Source organism: Mesoplodon mirus (assembly GCF_964341445.2).
Source record: "Mesoplodon mirus genome assembly, chromosome: 7".
Lineage (NCBI taxonomy): Eukaryota > Metazoa > Chordata > Mammalia > Artiodactyla > Ziphiidae > Mesoplodon > Mesoplodon mirus.
In genome coordinates this window covers 1,301,459-1,323,770 of record NC_138983.1, presented here as the reverse complement: position 1 = coordinate 1,323,770, position 22,312 = coordinate 1,301,459, and the positions used below count along the sequence as shown (strand labels likewise).

Below are 22,312 nucleotides of genomic sequence, written 5' to 3'. Positions count from 1 at the left end.
GGTAAAGAATCCGCCTTCCAATGCAGGGGACTCGGGTTCGATCCCTGGTCCGGGAACTAAGATCCCACATGCTGCAGAACAACTAAGCCCATGTGCCACAACTAGAGAGCCCACGTGCCGCAAAGTACAGAGCCCATGCACCCTGGAGACCACACGCCACAACTAGATAGAAGCCCACACACCGCAACAAAGATCCCGCGTGCTGTAACGAAGATCCTGTGAGCCACAAGTAAGACCCAACAGAGCCAAAAAATAAAAATTAATTAATTAATTAATTGGATTAAATTTAAAAAAGAAGGAATGAAATTCTGACACATGTTACCACAGGGTAATCTGGAAAACATTATGTTAAGGGAAATAAGCCAGTCATAAAAGGACAAATCTGTGCTATAGCACAGGGGACTACATTCAATATCTTGTAATAACCTATAATGGAAAATAATCTGAAGAATTATGTATATATATATATAAATATATATATACACACATATATATAACCGAATCACTTTGCTGTACACCTGAAACTAACACAATATTGTAAATCAACTATAGTTTAAAAATAAATAGTTTTTTAAAGGACAAATCCGTATAATCCCACTTACATGAGGTCCCTAGAGGAGTCAAATCCATAGAGACAGAAAGTAGGACGGGGGGGCCAGGGACTGGGGAAGGGCAGGGGAGTGAGTGTTTCATGGGGACAGAGTGTCCGTTTGGGAGGGTGAGCAAGTTCCGGGGATGATGGTGTTGATGGTTGCACAACAATGCGAACGTGCTTCATGCCATCAAATTGTGCACTTAGACATGATCAAGATGGTAAGTTTTACGTTACGTATATTTTACCACAATAAAAAGTCAACAAAAAAGTCAATTTTATGGCACAATGATTGTAACCATTAACTAAAATGGTGCAAAAAAGAAAAGCAAAAAATCAAATGTGGGGGCTTCCCTGGTGGCGCAGTGGTTAAGAATCCACCTGCCAATGCAGGGGGCACAGGTTCAAGCCCTGGTCCTGGAAGATCCCACATGCTGTGGAGCAACTAAGCCCCTGTGCCACAACTACTGAGCCTGCGCTCTAGAGCCCATGAGCCACAACTACTGATCCCGCCTGCCACAACTACTGAGGCTGCGCACCTATAGCCTGTGCTCCGCAACAAGAGAAGCCACCGCAATGAGGAGCCCGTGCACCGCAACGAAGAGCAGCCCCTGCTTGCCACAACTAGAGCAAGCCTGCGCGCAGCAACGAAGACTTAACGCAGCCAAAAATAAATAAATAAATTTTTTTAAAAAATCAAATGTGCCTATGAATCTCCCAGAGTTGTTAAAACACAGATTCTGGCTCAGCAGGCTTGGGGTGGGCACTGAGAGTCTGCGTTTCAACAGGCTCACAGGTGATGCTGACACAGCTGGTCCGGGATGACTATGAGTTACGAGTTAGGTGGCGCTAGGAGGTATCTACTAGAATGTTCCTCGCAGCACTGCTCCATGTAGGAAAACAAGCCAAAGGTCGACAGAGGAAATCTATTCATCAACGGAAACTTGCACAACAGCTACAATGGATGGACGAGGCTCATCTGCATCAACAAAGATGAACAGACTACAACATGAAAAAAAGCAAACTGAAAGAGAACAGTTACTATGATTCTTATAGGTAAATATTTTAAACCGTACAAGATAATACCATGTGGTGTACATGGGACTTAAACATGCAGCAAAATGATAAAGACAGAGCCAGGAAGACACTTGCCATCACGAGTGGAGGCCGTCTCTAGACAGAGGGGCAGGAGAGGTCCAGGGAGCCCGCGGAGGTCTGCACTGTTGCTTTCTAATCTGAAGCAAAATGGGAAAATGCTGACATGTTTGGGTCTTGGAGTTGAGTGTTTGTTATATCATTCTCTGTATTTATTTGTACATTCTAAAAATGTCATAAGATACTAGGAAAGAAAATAATCTGAAATGCGTTAGTAAAAGCATAAGAAGGAGGACTTCCCCGGTGGTCCAGTGGTTAAGACTCCTCGCTTCCGCTGCAGGGTCACCGGTTGGATCCCTGGTCAGGGAACTAAGATCCTGCGGGCCCTGAGGAGTGGCGGAAAAAAAAAAAAAAAAAGGCATATAGAAGGATGCTGCTTCACTGCACTGCTTTTAATAGCCAAGGTATGGAAAGAATCTAACGCATAAAAAAGGAGAATTGGTTCAAGTATCACCGCACACCCACAAAATACAATACCACAGACATTTACAATCAGGTTGTGGGAAACGGGAACGTGGATGAGCCTCAAAAGTATTGCCTTGAGCGAAAAAAGCCAGACACAAAAGAATACACACCTCCTGTCTCCGTGTCTATGAAGTTCAAGAACAGGCAGCATTAACTGATGGGGGTCTTCAGGAGGGCAGGGGAGAACGGGTTGGGACGGGTCGAGAGGGAACTTTCTATGACTTGTTACGCCACGGATACAGGTATACTTATTTGTTGAAACACTGAGTTGGGAGTCAGCAGGAAAAAAGGAACCCCGCTTTTCCTTTGCCCGGGAAGAAACTTTAAGAAATGCCCGGAGGCCACGGTCCCGCGGCGAGGCGGGCGCAGGCGGCCGGCAGGGGGCGCGCACGGACCGCGCGGACGGCCGCGCTCGCACCTGCCGGCCAGGGGCGAGGGTCCCTCGGGGCTGCGGGCTGCGAGCGCGCAGGGCAGGCCAGGCCGGACCCGAGCCCTCGCGGCCGCGGCTCCTCCCCGGCCCCGTGCAGGGCCCTGCTCCACCCTGGGGACCCTGAGGCGGCGGCCGCGATCACCTGCCCAGCTTGGACTTTGACCCGCCTGGCGCGGCGGCCCCAGCCGGAGGCCGGGCCCCGCTGGGGAGACGTAACCCCCGCGAGGCGTTCCTGCCCCTCCACAGCCGCGCCCCGCGGAGATGCTGGCCTCCCCGCGCTGACCTGGGCGGGTCTGGGGGCGTGAGCGGCAGGGACCACCGCCCAGGCAAGGCGCCTAGACCGCTGGCCCTCCGCCTGGGCGGAGTTGGGGGGTGGGGGTGGCGAAGGGGGAAGGGATAGAGTCTAGCCCCGGGCTGCAGAGAACCCAGGGCCAGAGCTGGTGGCCTTGGAAGTCACTGTCCTCTCCAGAGTGGGTACCACTGCCCCATCGTTTTGCACGAGAAATGACCGTTAGGATTATAAAATAATCCTGGCCTGGGAATTCCCTGGGGGTCCAGTGGTTAGGACTCCGTGCTTTCACTGCCGAGGATGCAGGTTCAATCCCTGGTCGGGGGAACTAAGATCCCGCAAGTCGCGAGGTGAAGCCAAAAAAATGAAATGAAATGAAATGAAATAATCCTGGCCCAAACACACTCCCCTGGCCAAGCACAGGAGGGGGAAGCTGCAGGCCACCACCACCCTCCCAGAAGGGGCACTAGGACACCATCCCCTTCCCTCAGTTTACTGCTGCCTGCTCAGGCCTAGAGCCAGAAGCTGCCCCTGGGGCCACGTGCAGGTGCTAACCACATCTGGGCCGGGAAGAAGAGCAGCCCACCTGGATGGCCCTCCTTTCTCCTCTCCACTGTGCTCATCCTGGGCCTGGCCCCGGGAGCAAGCTGAGTTGGGCATCCTCCCACCCCAGGCAACAGCTCCTCTATCCTCCCACTCCTGCGGGTCCCAGGGCCTTTGGGGGTCTGTCCATGCTTCCCCAAGGGCCTCAGTTACCGGCTCAGACCACCAGGCCAGCTGGGGTGCTGAGCCTGAATCCTCCTACCCCCTCCCAGGACCCAGCCTCCTCCACTTTTCAGACATGGAGTGAGCCCAAAGGTAGCAAGGCCACTGCCACACCCCACACTCCATCGCGGACCTGACCTGGCTATGCATGGGGGCTGGGCATCTCCCTGAGCTCAGGTTCCACCTCCAGCCAGGGCTTCTCCCCTAGGCAGGACCTTCCTCCTTTGGGGCCCACCTGGGGCAGGGAAAGAGGAAGGACCTGATCCCAGCCCCAGCCCCAAAGAGCCCCGGAGTTACCAGTGCTTCCTTCCGGGACAGCCCCACCCGCCCTCCACCCCCCACGGATGTTTGTTATTCCTACGTGCTGGCTCTGAGCCAGGAACACACTCTTTCCCCCCCCACACACACACACCCCGTATACTCAAAGCTACCTGGGCACTCCTCAGGCTTGCAAGGGAGGGGCCCCAAGCACTTACTAAGCACCTACTGTGTGCAAAGCTCTGAGGCCAGAGATCTGGAGAACTGAGCATGGGAAAGCTGAGAGGCCCTCCAGAGCCCTACCCATCCCCCTCCTGCTGCCCTCTCCCACTCCCACTCAGAGCACTGGGGTCCTGAGTGCCCACCTGTCCCAGGAGGGTGCAGGAAGCAGTCCCCTGCAATGTTTTTTGTGAACCTTCATTCAAACAGCCTCTTAGATCCCTCCCTCCATGGGAAGGGGCTGCACTCCCCGGGGTCCGAAGCCTCTCTCGGAGCCCTAGGGTGGCCCCCCGGGGACCTGCCATGGCTGGGGGTTCCAGACTGGAGGAGGAACTGCCCTCACTCTCCACCCAGCAGCCCTGAGGGAGGAGTTTTAGGAATGCTTAGGCCGTCTGGTCACATCTCCCCCCAAAAATAATTACCTTCAAAGACTCCCAGGGCTCCTTGGCTCCCTGGGCAGGGGTCTTTTCCCCTTTCCCAGAGCTAAGCCCCCAGTATCCGACACAGGAGCTCAGTACACATTTGGCCCATCGTAGATGCATGACAGCATGTCCCCTTCCGCCTCACCCCCTCCCCCTCAGCTGCTCTGGCACCCGGCGGAGAGAAAAGGCCTTTCCAGCCTGGGGTGGTCCCTGCTGCACCAGGGCGCGTACTTGGCCTCCAGTCACTGCTTGCATGTCCCATCTTGGGGTGACCTCCCAGACGCCCACCGGCTCCAGGGTGTTTCCGCTCGACACTTGCCCAAGTTGTAATTACCTATGTTTGTTCCCGCTCTGGACAACCAGCATCCAAGCGCCCAGTGGTTGTGTTCCAACCGCGGTCGGCTAGGGGCGGACCCTCAACTGCCTTTACGGAGCGGTGGGGGGCACACTGTCAGGGCGGGTCCCCTAGAGCGCTGCTTAGGGGCCACTTTTCACTGGAAGCGACAAAGTCTGGAGGTCATCGGTGGGGCTGGGGGAACAGCGCTGCACTGGGGACCGCCCCCCACGCACACCACAGTTCATGAGACGTGTGACCTGAGGCAAACCTTCTCGCCTCTGAGCTTCTCATTTCCTCCCAAGTAAAATGCAGACCCAGGTTCCCACCTCCAGGGGTCGTGGAGAGGGGAAGCGCGGATGCCGCAGGTAAAGCGCCGCGCAGGGCCGGGCTCGCAGTGCGCGCTCGTGCCCGGCCCCGGGCTAGCGAAGGCTCTCCCCGCGGCAGGCCCCGCACAAACAAAGGCTGCGGGGAGAGGAGGGGGCGCCAGCTCCGGCCAGGCCGGCGGGGAGAGGACCCTCGTGCTCGGAACCTGGACAACTGGACCCTCCGCGGGTGTGTGTGCGACGAGTCTGAGGGTCTCCGGGTGGGGCCGAGGGCGGGAATGAGAGGTCTTCCTGGAGGTGGGGTCCCGGCGCGGGATCGGACACCGCGCGGCCCCTTTAAGAGGTGAGGGGTGAGGGCAGAGGGCGCCGGGCGGCGGCGGTGAGCCTGGCCCCCCGCCCCCTGCCGCCGCCGCCTTTAATCTGCACCCGAAGCCCGGGCTCCGGCTGACGTCACCTGCCCCCGAGCCGTGCACGCTGATTGGCTGCAGGTGACGTCAGGGCCTTTTTTCGCTCGGCATGACCTCATCCCCGCCGGCGGCCCCGCCCTCCGCCCCGGGCCTGTCACTCGCATCTGAGCGCAGCGGCCGAGCCGGCTCCGCGGCCCCCCCCGCCGGACGCCGGAGCCCGAGCCCGAGCCGGAGCCGCACCGGCCGCGCCCGCCGAGCCGCGGGGTGGGATGCGCGCCGCGAGCGCGCGTGCCCGCCCGCAGTGCGCGCGCCCGGGCCCGTGCGAGCGCTCCCCGCGGCGGCGGCGGCGACGGCGGCGGCGGCGACGCGGCCCGCGCGCTCCCCCGGCCCCTGCCCCGGCTGCGCGGGCCCCCGCCGGGCCCATGGGCTGCGCAGCCGAGCTGGCGCTCTGAGCGCGGCGCGGGTCCCCGGGCCGGCCCGGCGGCGAGCGTGAACGAGGTGAGCGGGGGCGCCGGGCGGGGGGCGCGGGGACGCACGGGGCGCCGGCGGGGTGGGGGTTAACCGGCGCGCGGCCGGAGCGCCCGGCCCGGCCGGATGGGCGCCGCGTAGGGAGCGCTCGGGGGGCCGCGCCGGGCGGGCACCCGGGTGGAGGAGACCGCCTGGAGGTGAGCGGCGCCGGCCCGCGGGGCGCTGGCCCCCAACCCGGCTTGCGGGGACACCGCTGACCGGGCCGATAAGTCCTTCCCCCGCCTACCGCGGCGCCCAGCGGACCCCGGCCCGGCCCGGCCCACACCCGGCCACCGCTTAGCCACCTTTCTCCGCGCAATTCCTTCTTTTTTTGGTGGGGGAGGGGCATGAATTAAGGACGAGGAGGACCATTGCGATCCAGCGTGGATCTGTACGAGCCTCTGCGCAAGCCCCAAACGCCCCCGGACGGCCCCCTGCTGGGGCCAGAATTGGAGAAGATCGTCCTTTCCCGGGCCGGGCTGGAAGATGCAGAGGCCTGGGCCATAGGAACGGAGGGTCTTTGGCCGGTGGGAGCCTCAGGACAGAGCTCGTTCCGCGTTCGGCGGGGAAGGTCTAAAGATCCATCTCCCCCGTCTGGCCAAGCTACCATGGGCTCCCCCACCTCGGGGTGCTCAGCTGGCCTCTGCGGAATAAAGGCCATCCGCCAGCCTGCTGCAGACACGGCGGGTGCTGGGGGAGGGGCTGGCACTGCCAGGCTGAGTGCAACCATTCTCGTTCAGCCTATGCGCCCACCTTGGGGTGGGGGATATGTAATAGTCTGGCCTGGAGGGGAGGGGGCAACAGTGGGCCCAGCCCCCACCAGGTCATCCCTTCTGGGAGAATTTGCCTTCTAATTTCCTGCTGTAAAAATGCACTGGCTTCTGCAAAGTGGAGCGCTGGGGCCTGGGCTCCGCAGTAATGAGGGGGCGGGGGGGCGGTTCCATAGGATGGAGGAGAGAGGTGACAGGATCTAGTGTGGCGTCTGCAGTTTTCTTATGCAGCTTGGTGGGGGGGGGATGCTGGAGGCCAGGGGAGCGGTGTTCTTACTGCCCTGTGCCCCCTGTGCCCCTGGGGGTCTGCGGAGGTCTGAGGGTCTGTGCACTCCCCATCGTCTCCCTGAGACCTTGCTCCCAGGGCAGCCCCGGGAATGAGTGTAGCATCCAGCGTCCCGTCCTGCTCAGGGAGGACAGATGTCCCATGTGTTCACTCCTCAGATGGTTGATAAGCACCTGCCAAAGATGGCCAGATCATGTGACCAGGAGCTGGGAGTTCATCTTGAAGTCTGGCTGGAACACCTCCTGCTGTAGGGCCTAGGGCCCCAGGAGAGTTGCTGGGCAGGTTCTCGTCCCCTGCTGCCCGCAGCCCTTGGGAAGGCTCCTGGGCCCCAGAGGCTGCCTCTGGGAAGAGCAGTTTCCATGCACAAAGATGCAGAAAGATGCCTAAAGTCACCTTGTGCTCCAGGACCCTTCCCAGCATCACCTCTCTTCTCAGGCTGAGACTGACCTTGGGACCCAGAAGTTTCAACCAGGCAGAGAGCTGAAGGGACCATGGGCTGGGGGTGGAGGAAGCCAGAGGGTGTCTTCCCATCTCCTAGATGTGCAGCTCATAGGGAAAGGAGAGGAAGGGGCCATACCCACAGCAAGAGTGACGTGGGTCAGACTCTGACCATCGGGGCTGTATAGGCTGAGGCCGCCTCTGCCTGAACCCCTCGGGACAGTGACCGGTAGATGCTGGCCCAGGTATTTAACATGGCGGGGTGTGTGATGAGGGGGAATGGTGACCAGCAGAAGTTTTGCAGATCAGTTGGGCTAAAACAAGCCAGGCAGGAACAGAGGAAACCTAGATTCGTAGGGTCCCTAGCCTGCCTTTCCAAGGACCCACATGCCATGCCAAGCCCTCCTATCCCAGTTCAGCCCCGATCCCCGGGAACTGAGCAGGTAGGGCCTCCACCCCACTGTCTCCCAAGTCCATAGCCTCCCCAGGACAGGCTGGCTCTGCTTGGCCTTGCCAAGCCCAACCGGGACAGATGAAGGCCAGCTTGGCTCCTGTGCCACTCACCCCAGAGAACTGAGGGGGAGCAGAGAGCAGGGACGAGAACATCTGGTAACATAAAGGATCAAGCGAGCTGACCTGGTCTGTGCACGTGGGCCCCCTGCTGCCAGGAGGTCACCCCCTACCAGTCTCTCTCCTGGCCTTCTGAGTGTAGCAGTTTCTGCCTCCAAACCTTCCCCTGGGTCAGAGTGAGCTAGACACCCAGCATCTTGGGTCCATCCACCATCAGCTCTTCCTGAGGCCTGCCTATGTGACCAGGCTCCGCAAGGGCTGGAGATACACTGTGAGTGAGAGCTGCAGTCTCTGTTCGCCCGTCTCTGGGGGTCATGGATCCCTAGACGCTGAGCGCAAAGTACTCTGGTGAAGATGCCTTTAATTGGGAGCTTCCTGGTCATGCATGTGCTCAGGGACATGGATGTGCCGCGTGGAGGGTGTGGGAGCCCGTGTGAGGAGATGCTCTAGCTGCACCTGGGGTTCGGGCACCCTGGGATCTTGGGGCATTCAGCACACAGAATGTGAGGACGCACGCGTCCAGTGACCACATGAATGTGCACACGCACTGTCATGTGAGTAATTGCACACAGAGCTGGGGTGGACTCGGGGAATGGGGTAAGTACCAGGCCCTGAGCTCAGCCAGTGTGCCGAGGGGCATGTCCAGCCTACATGCAGTACAGGGGCCAGGCAGCGCTGTGTCTGTGTACCTGGCCTCGGGGAGCCCGGGTACTGCCTGTGGCCTCCTAGGCCATGTCCAGCCAGGGCAGGGAGGGGAGGGGCCTCCTTCTGCTGTTGGACTAGGAACTGCTGTTTCCTTGGCCCTGGGCCCTCTGATAGGGGTGTGTGGGGCTGTGCCTCCCTCCCACCTGACCCAGGTTCTGGGTACTCTCCCCCCAGGGAAGGGGTCTCGGCTGAGCCTGGGGTGGTTCTTAAAAGCGGGGAGGCCCAAGCCCCTACCATGTCTGTTGCCTCTGTGCCCACCTGGCCTATTCTAGCCCCACTGCTCTGCTCAAGGCTGCCCTGAGCATCTCCACCCCTCCCACCCTGCTGCCCAGCTCCGGGCCCCCCATCCATGTGTTTAACCTCGGGAGGTGAAGGGTCTACCCCGCAGGAGCTCCAGGTCCAAAGGAGGCCCTGTGGGTGCGGGTGCCCACCCAGGAGGCCAGCTCGGTGTAGGTCTCTCGAAGGAGGGGTGATCTGGCCAGACCTTGGTCTTTCAGAGAAGGCCTCCCAGGGGTGGGAGGGAGTGAGCCTGTGCATGTGGCTGCTGGAAGGTGAGGAAGGTTAGGACCGGGTGGAGCAGGATGGAGAGGGGCTGTCCTGGCTGGGGGTGGTCCAGGCCCAGCTACTGGGCACCTGCAGGGTGGAGCGGGGGTGGGAGCCAGCGATTGAGGAGGGGACCTGGCTCTGCAGAGCGAGCTGCTCGGTGCTGCCGCCGCAGGAGCAGTGGTTGCCTGGCACCTCTGCTGTTGCCATGGTGACGACGGAGGTGCCAACTTGCTAATGAGTCCCCCTCGGCTGCAAATAACAATACTACACTGGTTAATAGGGCCGAGCCGGAGGGTTCCTTGGGAGGCGGCGGCGGGTCAGGGACCAGGTACCGGGCCTGGGATCAAGCTGCCCAGCCCTCCAGCCCTGCCCCCACCCTCCTCCCTGGGTCTCCAACCTCACCTCCCTGCCCCTCCTCTAGCCTCCTTTCCCATCTGTGGAGTGGGCAACTCTCCATGTCCCTCCAGTCATTTAAGGACCAGAGGGCGGGAGGTGCGCAGGCTGGCCACGGGGAGAGTGAAGGCCTCTCCCCCTCCCTCCCCCTCCCTTGTCCCTGCACTAAAGTTCCATTTGGCTTCTGTTGTTTTCGGTGGGAGGTAGCCCACCCCCACCTAACCCATGAGGATAGGACCCTCTGGCCCACGGTGTCCCCAGCCCACTGCATCCCTGTCAGGGTCCTGGGCCTCTGAACTGGGCTCTGGTCCCACATCAAAGGGTGGGAAGCTCTGCCCAGGCCTGCCGGAGCAGCGTGTAAAAGGGGACCTGGTGGCCATGGCCTGTCACAGCCTTGACAAGATTCAGGTTAGAACTCAGGAAAAGTGTCTCAGAACAGCTCAGACAGGAATCGAATTGGGGACCCCTTGGCACACAGGCAGGGACCCCCTTAATAGGCAGGCCCTTTGGCTGTTGAACTTGCTTGGCGTGGCCTTCAGGAGGGCAGCAGCCCCAGCTGCACCCCCAGGCCTTGCCCCGCAGTTGAGGAGCTGGAGCGCCTGAGGAGTGGGGTGTCTGTGAACGGGACCCCAAGGCCCCAGCACTGTCCAGGGCCATCCTGGCAACCCCCTTGTCAGCAGCTCCGGTGGCCCAGCCTGGGGCTGCCCACAGCAGGCGGGCCTGGTCCCCACCTGCCTTGCACCTCTGTGACCTCCGGCATCCCCCTCCCCAGCCTGGGAGCTCGGAGGAGGTGGTCCAGAGATGGTGGCAGCTGTCCCCAGTGTCATCAGCGCTGTTTGAAAGGTGACGAGTGTCCTCAGATGCCACACCCCAACGCTCTCTGCAGCTGCAGGCTGGGGGCTTAACGAGGGGGTTCCCTCTCTGTGGTCCCTGGAGGGAGCATCTGTCTCCCGGCCTCCCCCACCCCCAAGCTGGCTGGGGATGTGGCAGAGGGAAGACCCTGAGTGAATGGCAGCCGTGGACGCCCCGTCCAGTCTCGTTAATTGGGTTGATCCCACCCCTTCCCTGAGCCTCAGTTCCCGCAGTTTTAAAGCAAACTCATCGTCCTGATGCTGCATGCCTCCGGGGGGCGCTCTGAGGCTTGGGGATGCCTAGAGAAGGGCCAGTCCTGGCAGGTGACAGGGAAGATGGGTCTGGCAGGTAGGATGGGGGTGGCAGAAGCTTGGCACCAAATTGTGGGAGGGGCCTTCCGCCCAGGCTCTGGAGCCCCCATGTGCCCACCCACCTCCTGCACCCTCTGGGCACCACTGAGCCGAGGGTTCTACGTGTGGGTCACCCACACTGACCTTTGTCCTCGGGTGCCCCCCACCACAACCCATCCTTGGACCTACTGGTCCCCAAAAGGGGCCCCTAGACCCCCGGCCACTGCTATGCCTGGGGTGTCCCGCTGTACCGTCACCCCTGCAGGAGGAGGACGCTGGCCCACGGCATGCCTAAACCTTGGCCTGCAGAACTCCACTCCTGAACCCCCTCCAGCGCCCCGCCCTGGCCTCTGCCTCCATCACCTTGTGGAGACAGCCCCTCCCCAACCCACCCATCCAGATTATCAGCTTATGCAGCGATTGGGCTGCGGGGGCTGGAGACAGAGGGTGTGCCAGGGACGGGGAGTTGGGGGGCTTGGCAGTGGGGGAGGGTGGGGGCATGTTCTGGACCCTGCTTTGCCCTGGGTGCTGGGAATTGGGAAGATGTGGAGGCCGGACTGGGGAGAGGTCTGCATCCCAGGGATGGGATGACAGGAGATGCAGGAGCAGAATGAGGTGTTCTGGAATGAGTGAGATTCTGTGGACCCAAGGGCCCAGGGGAGGGACCCTCAGGCCTCGTCCTGCCTTTCCAGCCCAGCCTGAGCCCCGAGACCCTTCCCTCTGTGAGACCCCACTTGCCTTGCCGTGTCCTGCTAAGAGGCTGGCACCGTGACCGGGAGGGTGCAGCACTGGATGGGCCACTCCCAAGCACCCTTCTATGGGTCACAGACTCCCAAGTCGAGACCAGAGGGGTCAGGGAGCTCAACCTGCACAGAGGAGCCAGAGGGAGGGAGGGCCCCACGGGCACACGTCAGGCCCAGACGCTCCGGTGCCCTTGGATCAGTTCCACCGCTAGCCCCTCTGAGGCCGGCCCTGCCGATGCCCACCCCTGGGGCCTGCAGCGCCTCTCACAGTCCGCCTGTCCCTGCAGATCTGGCGCCATGCCCGGGCACTCGGAACCCTAGGCCACACCCGGGCAGTGGGAGCAGCCCCTGCTCACTCCCGGGCTCGCCCCCTCCCCACTGCCCACGGCCGCGCCATGGCCGGGGACCGGCTTCCTCGGAAGGTGATGGATGCCAAGAAACTGGCCAGCCTGCTGCGGGGGGGGCCCGGGGGCCCGCTGGTCATCGACAGCCGCTCCTTCGTGGAGTACAACAGCTGGCACGTGCTCAGCTCTGTCAACATCTGCTGCTCCAAGCTGGTGAAGCGGCGACTGCAGCAGGGCAAGGTGACCATCGCAGAGCTGATCCAGCCCACCTCACGCAGCCAGGTACCGCCTCATGCCCACCCGTCCCCTCCAGGGCCCTCCGGGGGCCTGGGCTGGGGCAGCTCCCCTTCCTCTGCCTTCGAACCTAAACTGGGCTCCTAAGGGCTGGAATCTGAGCCGTTGTAGAGCAGTTCCCCGCTCCCTCTTAGGGCTACAAGGAGGCCCCTCCCCCCAGGGAGGCCCTCTGCTGACAGGTTCAACACCCGTCCCCGCTTCCTTCCCTCCCAGAGCCACTGACACCGGCTGGGTCCCCACTCGGCCCGCACTCTGATGGCTGTGAGGACTTGGAAGAGGACGGGACTGGTGGCCGAGGGTCTCAGGCAGACAGCTCATGTCCCCAGCCCCCGTTCTTTCCCCTCTGGAGTCTTGAGGACCAGGAATTCTCTCTGTGGCCCCCAAGAATGTCTCAAGTCACCTGCAGAGAACAATCCTGTCTCTATTCCCAAGGAGTGTTGAGTCCGCACTGGGGAGGGACTGGGACTGCTGGGCCATGACCTGGGAAGGCAGTGGCACATCCAGTGGGGGAGGGGTGGCCCGCCAGGCGGCCCAGAGCCTGAGGGAGGGGTCTTGGTCTCAGGCCCTGCCCCGTGCGGAGCTGGGATGTGAGAGGACCCAGATGGGAGTCCCCCCACCCCAAGGGCAGAACCAGCTCCCTGTGGCTCCAGTGAGGGGAATCCAGTGATTAATAACCCCTAGCAAGGACTCCCGGCCAGAGCGCTCTCCCATTGGCTGCCGGTGACATCATCTGGCCCAGGGTTGGCAGCTCAGCTGGCTTAAGGGCTGAGTGTGCTTGGGGGGCGGGGGCATCAGCTGCCATCTGAGCAAGAGCTGCTCCACATCTGGGCCCCGGTGGCATCCGAGGGGGGCGGGCAGGTGGAACCCCCGCTTCCTGCTGCTGCTGCCTGGATCATTGTGGGAAGGGGTCTTGCTGCAGCCCTCAGTTTCCCCATCACTGGCTGGGGAGGGAAGGAGAGCCCAGACCCAAAAGCCTCCCCCCGTTAAGAACCCCCGAAGTGTGCCTCTCGGGTCCCTGAGGAAGAGTTGATTTCCCTCAGCCTCCCTGGGAGCCAGCAACCCAGGCCTCCCTGTGCGCCTGCCATCTGGCCACCTGTGTACACCTCCCGGGAGCCCCACTGCCTTCTCCGTGTCTCCTCCACACGGGCCTGGCCCACAGTGTCTGTTACCTTCACTTGTGTGAGTGCGCGCACCGGGCTCGGCCGCGTTGGGGATGTGTGTCCCCCTGGCCCTCCCTGCTCCGAGGGTCTGCCCGTGTGGCTGTGGGCATTTACACCTGTCCAGGTGTGAACTGTGGCTGGGTGCCTGCCCCCACTCCCCTTGGGGCAGCCCCTCCCTTCTATTGCCTGACCAGCAGCAGCAGTGGCAGCAGGGGATGGGGCAGCTGGCAGGTGCCCGGCCACCCTGACCTCTGCCCTCTTGGCCCCCAGGTGGAGGCCACGGAGCCGCAGGACGTGGTGGTCTATGACCAAAGCACAAGGGACGCCAGCGTGCTGGCCGCAGACAGCTTCCTCTCCATCCTGCTCAGCAAGCTGGACGGCTGCTTCGACAGCGTGGCCATCCTCACAGGTGCGTCTGGAGGACTCTCTCCCCCCGCTGGCAGCCTGACAGGGCCGGGGAGGGGGGGTGTCTGTCTCAGGAGTCATGTTTTGGGTCTGCCTCTGCTCTCCTCTCTAAGCCCGGAGACCAGCATGTGCTGGGGCAGTGGGGGCCCAGTGGGGATGAACCTCCATAGCTCTGGAGTTCTCAGGGGCTCCAGGGACCCCTCCTCTGGGCCGCCACACTTCAGAGCCCCCTCCAGCACAGGCCCATCCCCACCACCAGCAGGTGAAGAGATGGACAGGAGGGAACCCCCGACAGAGGCCTGGGGCAGGGGAGATGGGGGAGGAATCTAGGCCAAGACCTGGTCTGCCTTGGAAACCACCCCCACCCCGCCACACACACACACACACACACACACACACACACACACACACACACACACATATATACACACACCCCCACCCACCCCCACTGAGCCAGAACTTGTCCCACACAGGGGGGGTCCCCTGAACACTCCAGCTGGCACAGGTAGCCTCGCAACAGCCTGCTTGATCATAACTGCTGTCTGGTGGGCGAGTGGAAGTCCCCACAGGGCTTCCCATTCCCCAGAAGCAGCCTGGCCAGCCCCCCGTACACACACGCATGCACGCACGCAGGCTGCACTGTGGTTCTTAGCCACTCCTTCCTCCTGTAGGCAGTGGCTAACATACTTCTGCAGAATCCACCCCCTGCCCAGGGGGCCCAGGGCCTGTCCCAGGGGCATGTGGCCTCCCTGCCTGGGTGCCCCTGGCCTCTGGTTGCCCAGAGCCATAGCGGGGGGGGGGCCCACGCGGGCATCACCCCCACCACCACACAACTGGTGGGATGCTTCTGTTCATTCGGCACGCCTGCCCTGAGCATCTACTGAGCACAGACGGGGGTGGTGGTCGGTGGGCACCAGGCTGGCCTTCATGTGCGGGGAGAGGGGCGGCTGCAGGCGGGCTCCATCAGCTGCAGGAGCCAGGCAGCTCTGGGCAGACCTCTCAGAGGAGGGGCTGCACGAGCGCGTGCTGCCCTCTGCACGTGCGTCGTGTCCGGGACGGAGGGCTCTGCGTGCCCGGCTCTGCGAGGTCAGAGGGTGTCTGCATCTGGCTGTGTGTGTGTGTGTGTGTGTGTGTGAACTCCGGGAACCAGAAGCCACAGAAATGCAGACCCTCTTATTTAGCCACTGCCGCTGGGCTCAGTTTGGGGACCAGGCAGGGGGGGAGTTTTACAGGGGTCCTGGGCAGAACAGGAACCCTCCCAGGTCCCATATGGGAGCCCCTGTGTAGGTATGTGTATGTGTGTGGACGCACGTGTGCCCTAGCCAGAAGTGACAACCAGAGGCCCTTCTGGGAGTCTGAGAAGAGGGTACTGGAGCAGTGCCCTCCCTTACCCCTGGGCTGTCCAGGGAAAGCCCAGAGCCTCTCATGGTCTGTCTCCCTGGGGGACTGGGGGTGGGGTCACCTGGGACCCGGCTGTGCCCCACCTGGCTCACTCAGCCTCAGCAAGCACTGCCTCACCCTGCAGGGTTAGAGTATTCGCTCCCATTTCTGAGGGCCAAGCCAGGGAGAAGCCATGACCCCCCACCACATGAGGAAGGCTCATAGTGACACCAAATCAGGACCCAGACTTGGGGACAGCCTCCTGGCCTAGCCCACGGTGCCCACCTGAACCAGTGAGAACGGCAGGGCAAGGCTGAGGGGGTTAGAGGGATGCTACCCGCCCACAAAGGGGAAGTGAGTCTCTTCTCGGGGATCACCAGCACAGGCTGTGGGGCTCCGCAGAAGCCAGAAGGGAGGACCAGGCCCCCTCCCTGGGTGGGGCACAGCCAGAAAGAAGGCAGCTCCAGGACATGGAGGTTTGCTGGAGAGGGCGGTGGGGCGGGCCGTGCCGGGGTCCAGAACCGGCTGCCGTGACCGCTGCCGCGCCCCTCCCCCCACAGCTGCTCCGCTGGTGACGTCCGGTGGGGGCGGGCATGGGAAAGGGAGCCTAGCCCTTTAAGCGGCGGGCGGTCCTGCCCAAGCCGGCTGCGCCCCGGTGCGCGTCCCTGCGGAATGCGGGCTGGTGATGTCGCCGCAGGCAGCTCAGCCCGCGCGCGCCGCCCTCGGACCCTGGTCGGAGACGGCGGAGGGAGCGGCCCCTGCGCGGAGGGTGGGTGCGGCCCCAGCCCGGGACCGCGGAGGGGCGGTGGGGGCTCCCGGGCGCGCCGCCCCGGTCCGAGCAGGAGCGCGTGGTGGGAGAGGCGGGTGGGGCCGGGAGTCCTCCCAGGACGTGCGCTTTTGTGCGGGTTCGGGGTTTCATTGTGAAGCCTGGGAGCTGCGTGTGGCTTCCCCTGACCTGCAAGGCAGAGAGAGCAGGGGGTTGGGGGGGGGGTCCCTCCGGAAGGAAGGTGCCCTGGAGGGCCCTCGGCGAGGCCCTGAGAGTGCGGGCTGGGGTGGGGGTGGGGGACCTGCAGAGGGTCCAGGGCTGCTGGCACCCTCCCTTGTCACCCATGGGTGGCCCTGAAATCGCGGAAGGACTGGAGTCTCAGGCCCTACCAGACCTGGTGTCTATAGGGGGTTTGTAGGGGGCACCCGAAGCTGCCTGGCTCTGCCTGGAGGGGGTTCCTGGGGGTTCCAGAAATTGCAGCAAAGGCTGGCAGGTCTTTGCACCTGCCCTGAGACTCTCTTTAGGTGGGAGGTTCCTGATGGAATTCCCCCACCCCATACTTGTCTGTCTTCCGCTGCTGAGAGAGCAGAGAGTAGGGGCACCATCGCAGAGAAGAGTCTTCGGAGAGACGGTGCAGACCCTGCCCGTCACCGGCGGGCGCTGTCCTCCAGCAAGAGTATCCAAGGGGCCCCTGGCTCTGGACTGTGAGTTGGGGCCCACCCCGGCACCCAGCTAAGCCCAGCTCCCCTCCTGAGAACCTGAGAGCCACGGCATTGTCCACGCGGACAGTCACCTGCTTCTCCCTGTCCAGCCAGCAGGTTTCTGAGGAAGGGACCCCTTTTCCTCCAAGGCTGATACCTCCACGCCCCTAGCCTGCAGGTCCCCCACCTCTGTGGCCCCCCAAGGTCAAGCCTTTGCTGGAGGCACAGGGAGTGCACACGTCAGGCACTCTGGTTGGGCACCGAGCTGGACCGGGGCGAAGGCTGAGGCCACCAGGCATCTCTGTCCTCCGGAATCAGCCAGGTCTCTGGCACCAGCTGTGTCTGTGGGGCCGGGCAGGAGAGCACAGGGCGCCTGCCTGGCTCCCCTGCCTCCTCTGCGGGACGGGGGAGGCCTCGGCCTGGTGGTTTCTTGGTCATCTTCCCTGGGCCTCACAACAATGCCTGGGGCGCACAGGACCAGGACACTGAGGCCCGCGATCACTCGCAGAGTCAGACGTGTGCCCGTGGGTCCCCCTCAGCCCTTTCTGGCCAGCGGAGGGTCTCCCTCCACCAATCTGGCCCAGCGCACACGTGCGGGAAAGGCGGCAGGACACATGCCAGCCACGTGTATAGCGCGTGGCCTGCGCGCGCTCCCGGTCCCCAGCGTTCCCAGCTCTCAGCCGAGCCTCTGCTCCTCCGTAGTCCCCTGCTGGGTGGAATGGAGCCGTAACCTGAGCACAAATGCCCCTGCTGGCTGTGCCAGCTCCAGTGGGTGATGTCATGCCCAGTGTGGGGGGGTGGGCTGGCCCTCAGAAGCCCTTGCCTCCCGGTCCTGGCATCCAAGCCTGTCCCGGGGCTCCCGGCCAATTGGAGGCAGGGAGGGATTGCATCAGCCCAGGGGAGAGGCAGGAAGGCCCAGCCTGGCCCAGGCCACGGTGTGAAGGGGCTGGTGATACCCCCACAGGAAGACCCCCGTAGCCTCTGAGCCCACCCCTCTGTGGGCCCTGCGCGTGCAGGGCCCGTCATTTTTATGGGCCCCGACTTTTATGGGCATCACAGCGGCGTCCTCAGCGAGGCCAGCCCCTGATTAGTGTGAGGAGGAATTAGCGCAGGGGCAGGTGATGTAAATGTGCTGGCCCACACCCCCGCTGTGATGAGAATGGCCTTCCAGTACCAGCACCGAGACCAGGTGCTCAGGCCAGAGGCTCACCGGCCAGCACCAGATCGGGCTGGGCGTCCGGGTGGGTGTGGCTGAGCCGTGGTGGTGGGTGGGTGGCCTGGCTCCCCTGCCCCAGCCAGCCCACCCCATGACGCCCGTCTCCGCTTCTCCTCCTGCAGGGGGCTTTGCCACCTTCTCCTCCTGCTTCCCCGGCCTCTGTGAGGGCAAGCCTGCTGCCCTGCTGCCCATGAGCCTCTCCCAGCCCTGCCTGCCTGTGCCCAGCGTGGGCCTGACCCGCATCCTGCCTCACCTCTACCTGGGCTCCCAGAAGGATGTCCTGAACAAGGTGCGTGCACCGCCGGAGCCTGAAGCAGCTCCTAGGCTGGTCTGGGGGAATGACGGGTGCACACAGGTGTGGGGGAAGCACGGGTTGGGGGCGCGGGAGGACCCAAGGGGGCCTGGCAGGACCAGAGCAGGGCTCGGGCAGGGCCTGGCCAGGCTGGGTGGAGAGGCAACTCCCTGCCCCTTTGGCAGTGCAGCCCACATGCCAAACTGCTGATGTCACTGGGCCCCTGGCCAGCCCTGAAAGAACCCCGTGTTTTAAAAATGGTGACGAGGGAAGAGGGTAAAGCCACCGCCCAGGCAGCCCAGCCGTAAAATTCCTGGGAGCCTACGGCAGGCCAGGCCACAGGTGGGGCTCTCAGGGACTGCCAGCCTCCTCACCCACCCGCTTCCCAACTCTCCCCTCCTCCCCGCATGGGGCCTGCAGGCTCCTCAGTGGGAACAGGGGAGGCTCCTGAGCCCAGGGCTCCAGAAGCCAGGCTCCCACCGCGAGAGCATCCCAGCTTTCGGGCCTCCTGCCCAGCTGCACCCCCTTCCAACCTGTTCTCCTGCCCTCCCAGGACCTGATGACCCGAAACGGAATAAGCTACGTCCTCAACGCCAGCAACTCCTGCCCCAAGCCTGACTTCATCTGTGAGAGCCGCTTCCTGCGCATTCCCATCAATGACAACTACTGTGAAAAGCTGCTGCCCTGGCTGGACAAGTCCATCGAGTTCATTGGTGAGGTGGACAGCACCCTCCTGCCCAGTCCCGGGGGAGGGCTGGAAGCAGGGGGCCAGGAGGGCAGAAGTGCTGTGTCCCAGGGGTCCTGAACCTGGGGTCAGGGAAGGACTGTGCAGCCCCAGCCCTCACCTGCTCCCCCCGCCCCCAGATAAAGCCAAGCTGTCCAGCTGCCAAGTCATTGTCCACTGTCTGGCCGGCATCTCCCGCTCTGCTACCATCGCCATCGCTTACATCATGAAGACCATGGGCATGTCCTCCGATGACGCCTACAGGTAGCCCCTCCTTCCCTCCTGGGCCTGGTCCCTCCCCTCTCTACCCCCAGCCACTGGATTGGGCCCAGCAGTGAAGGACACCCACCTTTGGCTGCCCCAGCTGCGGAGGGGGGCCTGAGCCTAGCCCTGGCACACTTGGGTCTGCACATCAGCTCTGGGCCCCAGAGTGGGCAGTGGGGGCAGGGGAGAGTCAGGAGCCCCGCCCCCACTTAGCGGCTCTCACCCCAGGTTCGTGAAGGACCGTCGCCCGTCCATTTCGCCCAACTTCAATTTCCTGGGCCAGCTGCTGGAGTACGAACGCAGCCTGAAGCTGCTGGCCGCCCTGCAGGGCGACGGGGCGTCCCACCCTGGGACCCCAGAGCCCCTCCCGGGCCCTGCCGCCCCACTGCCGCCGCTGCCACCACCTACCTCAGAGAGCGCTGCCACCGGGAGCGCAGCGGCCACCACCACCAAGGAGGGCGCACAGATGGGGGGTGGGGAGACCCCCACCCCCGCCCCCGCCCCAGCCACCAGCGCGCTGCAGCAGGGCCTGCGTGGCCTGCACCTCTCCTCTGACCGCCTCCAGGACACCAACCGCCTCAAGCGCTCCTTCTCGCTGGACATCAAGTCGGCCTACGCGCCGAGCCGGCAGCCTGAAGACCCCGGGCCCCCAGACCCCGGGGAGGCCTCCAAACTCTGCAAACTGGACAGCCCATCGGGGGGCGTGCTGAGCCTGCCCTCCCCCAGCCCCGACAGCCCGGACGCGCCACCCGAGCCGCGCCCCAGGCTCCGCCGGCGGCCCCGGCCCCTAGCCGGCTCCCCGGCGCCCGGCCTCGGCCTGAACTTCGGTGACGCCACCCGGCAGACTCCGCGGCTCGGCCTCTCGGCCCTGTCGGCACCCGGGCTGCCCGGCCCAAGCCAGCCGGCCGGCCCTGGCGGCTGGGCGCCGCCGCTCGACTCCCCGGGCACGCCGTCCCCCGACGGGCCTTGGTGCTGCAGCCCCGAGGGCGCGCAGGGCGCGGGCGGCGCGCGGTTCGCACCCTTCGGCCGGGCCAGCGGGCCGGGCGCGGGAGGCGGCGACCTGCGGCGGCGGGAGACGGCGAGGCCCGAGGCCCGGGACGCGAGGACCGGCTGGCCCGACGAGCCGGCCCCGGAGACGCAGTTCAAGCGCCGCAGCTGCCAGATGGAGTTTGAGGAGGGCATGGTGGAGGGGCGCGCGCGCGGCGAGGAACGGGCCGCCCTGGGCAAGCAGGCCAGCTTCTCGGGCAGTGCGGAGGTCATCGAGGTGTCCTGACCGCGGCCGGGAGCGGCCCCTCCGCGGGGACCCGGCGCCCCAGCCCGTCCGCTGCCCTCCCTCGGCTGGGCCCGCTATAAATACATATTATATATAATGCAATGAAAGGTAAATGGTTTTACTGCGATTTTTATCGAGAAGTAAATATTTCAATTTTTTATTTATTTAAGCTGTTCATTCTGGCAATGATTTGGCAACAGTGCGGGCGGTCCTCGGAGCTCTATTTTTACTGTCTGGTATTTAAACTGAAACCCACGTTTCGAAGCAATATGAGGCCACCTTCAGTTGCAAAAGCTGGGGTGCCAGGCCTGGGGTTCCCCCCCCCTCCCCCCTCCCCCCTGCCCCAGGAAACACTGCTGACCGTTGCAAAGAGGCTGCTGAGCTTTCGTGCACTTTTTACATAAGGGGAAAAAAAGATAAAAAAACCTTTGCCACAAACTGAGCCGCAGAACCTCCCTGCCCCTCCCCGCCCCCCCCCCACGACCTCCTCTCCTCCCTCTTCCTTCTCTGCTCCTTTCTGGGCGCTTCGCCAAAGCCATAGGTGGGAGGAGGTGTCCCGGGAGCGGAGGGGGCACCGCCAGCCCCCGGGCCAGCTCCAGGCGCCAAGTCTCGGTGCCCTAGAGGGCACCCCCACCTCCCATGCCCCCGGGCCTGGTGCCTGGCAGGTGTTGGGGGCCCAGGGTGTTCAGAGGACTGGCGTCTGGAAGAGGGGAGGAGGGCGGTGAAGGGGGCTCCCGAGTGTCAGATGACCTGGGTCCACAGGGCAGGGACTTCAGGGGGAACGCCCCCACCCCTGCCCGAGGGGGGGGCTGCTGCCCTCTCCTCCGTTTTGGGGGTGCCCCCTAGCGCCAGCTGCCAGTGGGAGATCCAGCCGGAGGGGGAGCTTGGCCCCTGGGGGTGGCAGCCTGGAGGAGCTGGGCTGCCAGTGCTGGCTCCGCTGATCAGAGGGGGCAGATAGATTTAGGGGTTTGCTCTGCAAGTGGAGGCCCCTCCGGGAGGAGTGGCTGCCTTGCAGAGGGAGGGGGCAGTCAGCGCCTGGCAGACCCTTATGCCTCCGGGGGCGGGGGCCTTAGCTTGGGAGGGCCGCCTCCACGTAAAGATCCCTGATGTGAACAGATGCAGGAGGTGTCCCCCATGTCTGCCTGACCTCCACAGGGACCTCGGAGGAGAGAGACCCCTGTACACCCCTCTCCTCTCCTCTGAAGCCTCCCTGGTATCTTCAAGGTGACATGCCAGTCCCTACTCCCAGGTGGCTTTTTGGCCCAGGTGGGCCAGCCCGGGGGTGAGGGCAGGAGAAAAGCCCCAGCTACCCCTCCTCGGTCAGTGGGACCCAAGGCTTTGGGTCCCCCCTCCAGATGTCCTAGAGTGTCCAGGAGTGGGGGCTGGTCACCTTGGGGAGAGGCCAGGGGCTTGGCAGAAGGGGTGGCCTGGGCAGGACTGAGTCCTCAGGCAGGCGTTGGTGGGGGGGGGCGTGCCTGCCCCCAGCTGCCCTCTGGCTGTTTCTTGTATTTGTTCTTTTGACCCCCGCCTTATGTCCCGTCGTCCTTCCTTTGAACAAAAGTTCTGTTCCTGTTCCCTCTGTCCCCACCCCGTCCCCCAAGAACATAAGCTATCGTTGTATTTGCAATCTATGGACTAGAGGTTTAACTATTTATTACTATTGGTTAATTA

At 63.2% G+C, this 22,312-nt stretch overlaps 1 protein-coding gene across 3 annotated transcripts; it reads left to right on the top strand.

Annotated features, from left to right (window-relative positions):
* The first annotated feature begins 6,040 nt into the window (after nucleotides 1-6,040).
* Nucleotides 6,041-20,805, top strand: DUSP8 (dual specificity phosphatase 8). 3 transcript variants are annotated; one of them, XM_082627189.1, is made up of 7 exons: nucleotides 6,041-6,160; nucleotides 12,110-12,448; nucleotides 13,891-14,029; nucleotides 18,211-18,377; nucleotides 18,934-19,093; nucleotides 19,245-19,368; nucleotides 19,597-20,805. In XM_082627189.1, the coding sequence occupies exons 2-7, from the start codon at nucleotides 12,218-12,220 to the stop codon at nucleotides 20,639-20,641; spliced, it is 1,866 nt and encodes a 621-aa protein (XP_082483315.1). In that variant the 5' UTR covers nucleotides 6,041-6,160; nucleotides 12,110-12,217; the 3' UTR covers nucleotides 20,642-20,805. The 3 variants fall into 3 exon arrangements, with proteins under 3 accessions (XP_082483315.1, XP_082483317.1, XP_082483316.1); XM_082627191.1 differs by lacking the exons at nucleotides 6,041-6,160; nucleotides 12,110-12,448; nucleotides 13,891-14,029 and adding an exon at nucleotides 15,425-16,174; XM_082627190.1 differs by lacking the exons at nucleotides 6,041-6,160; nucleotides 12,110-12,448; nucleotides 13,891-14,029 and adding an exon at nucleotides 16,507-16,875.
* Nucleotides 20,806-22,312: the final 1,507 nt, after the last annotated feature.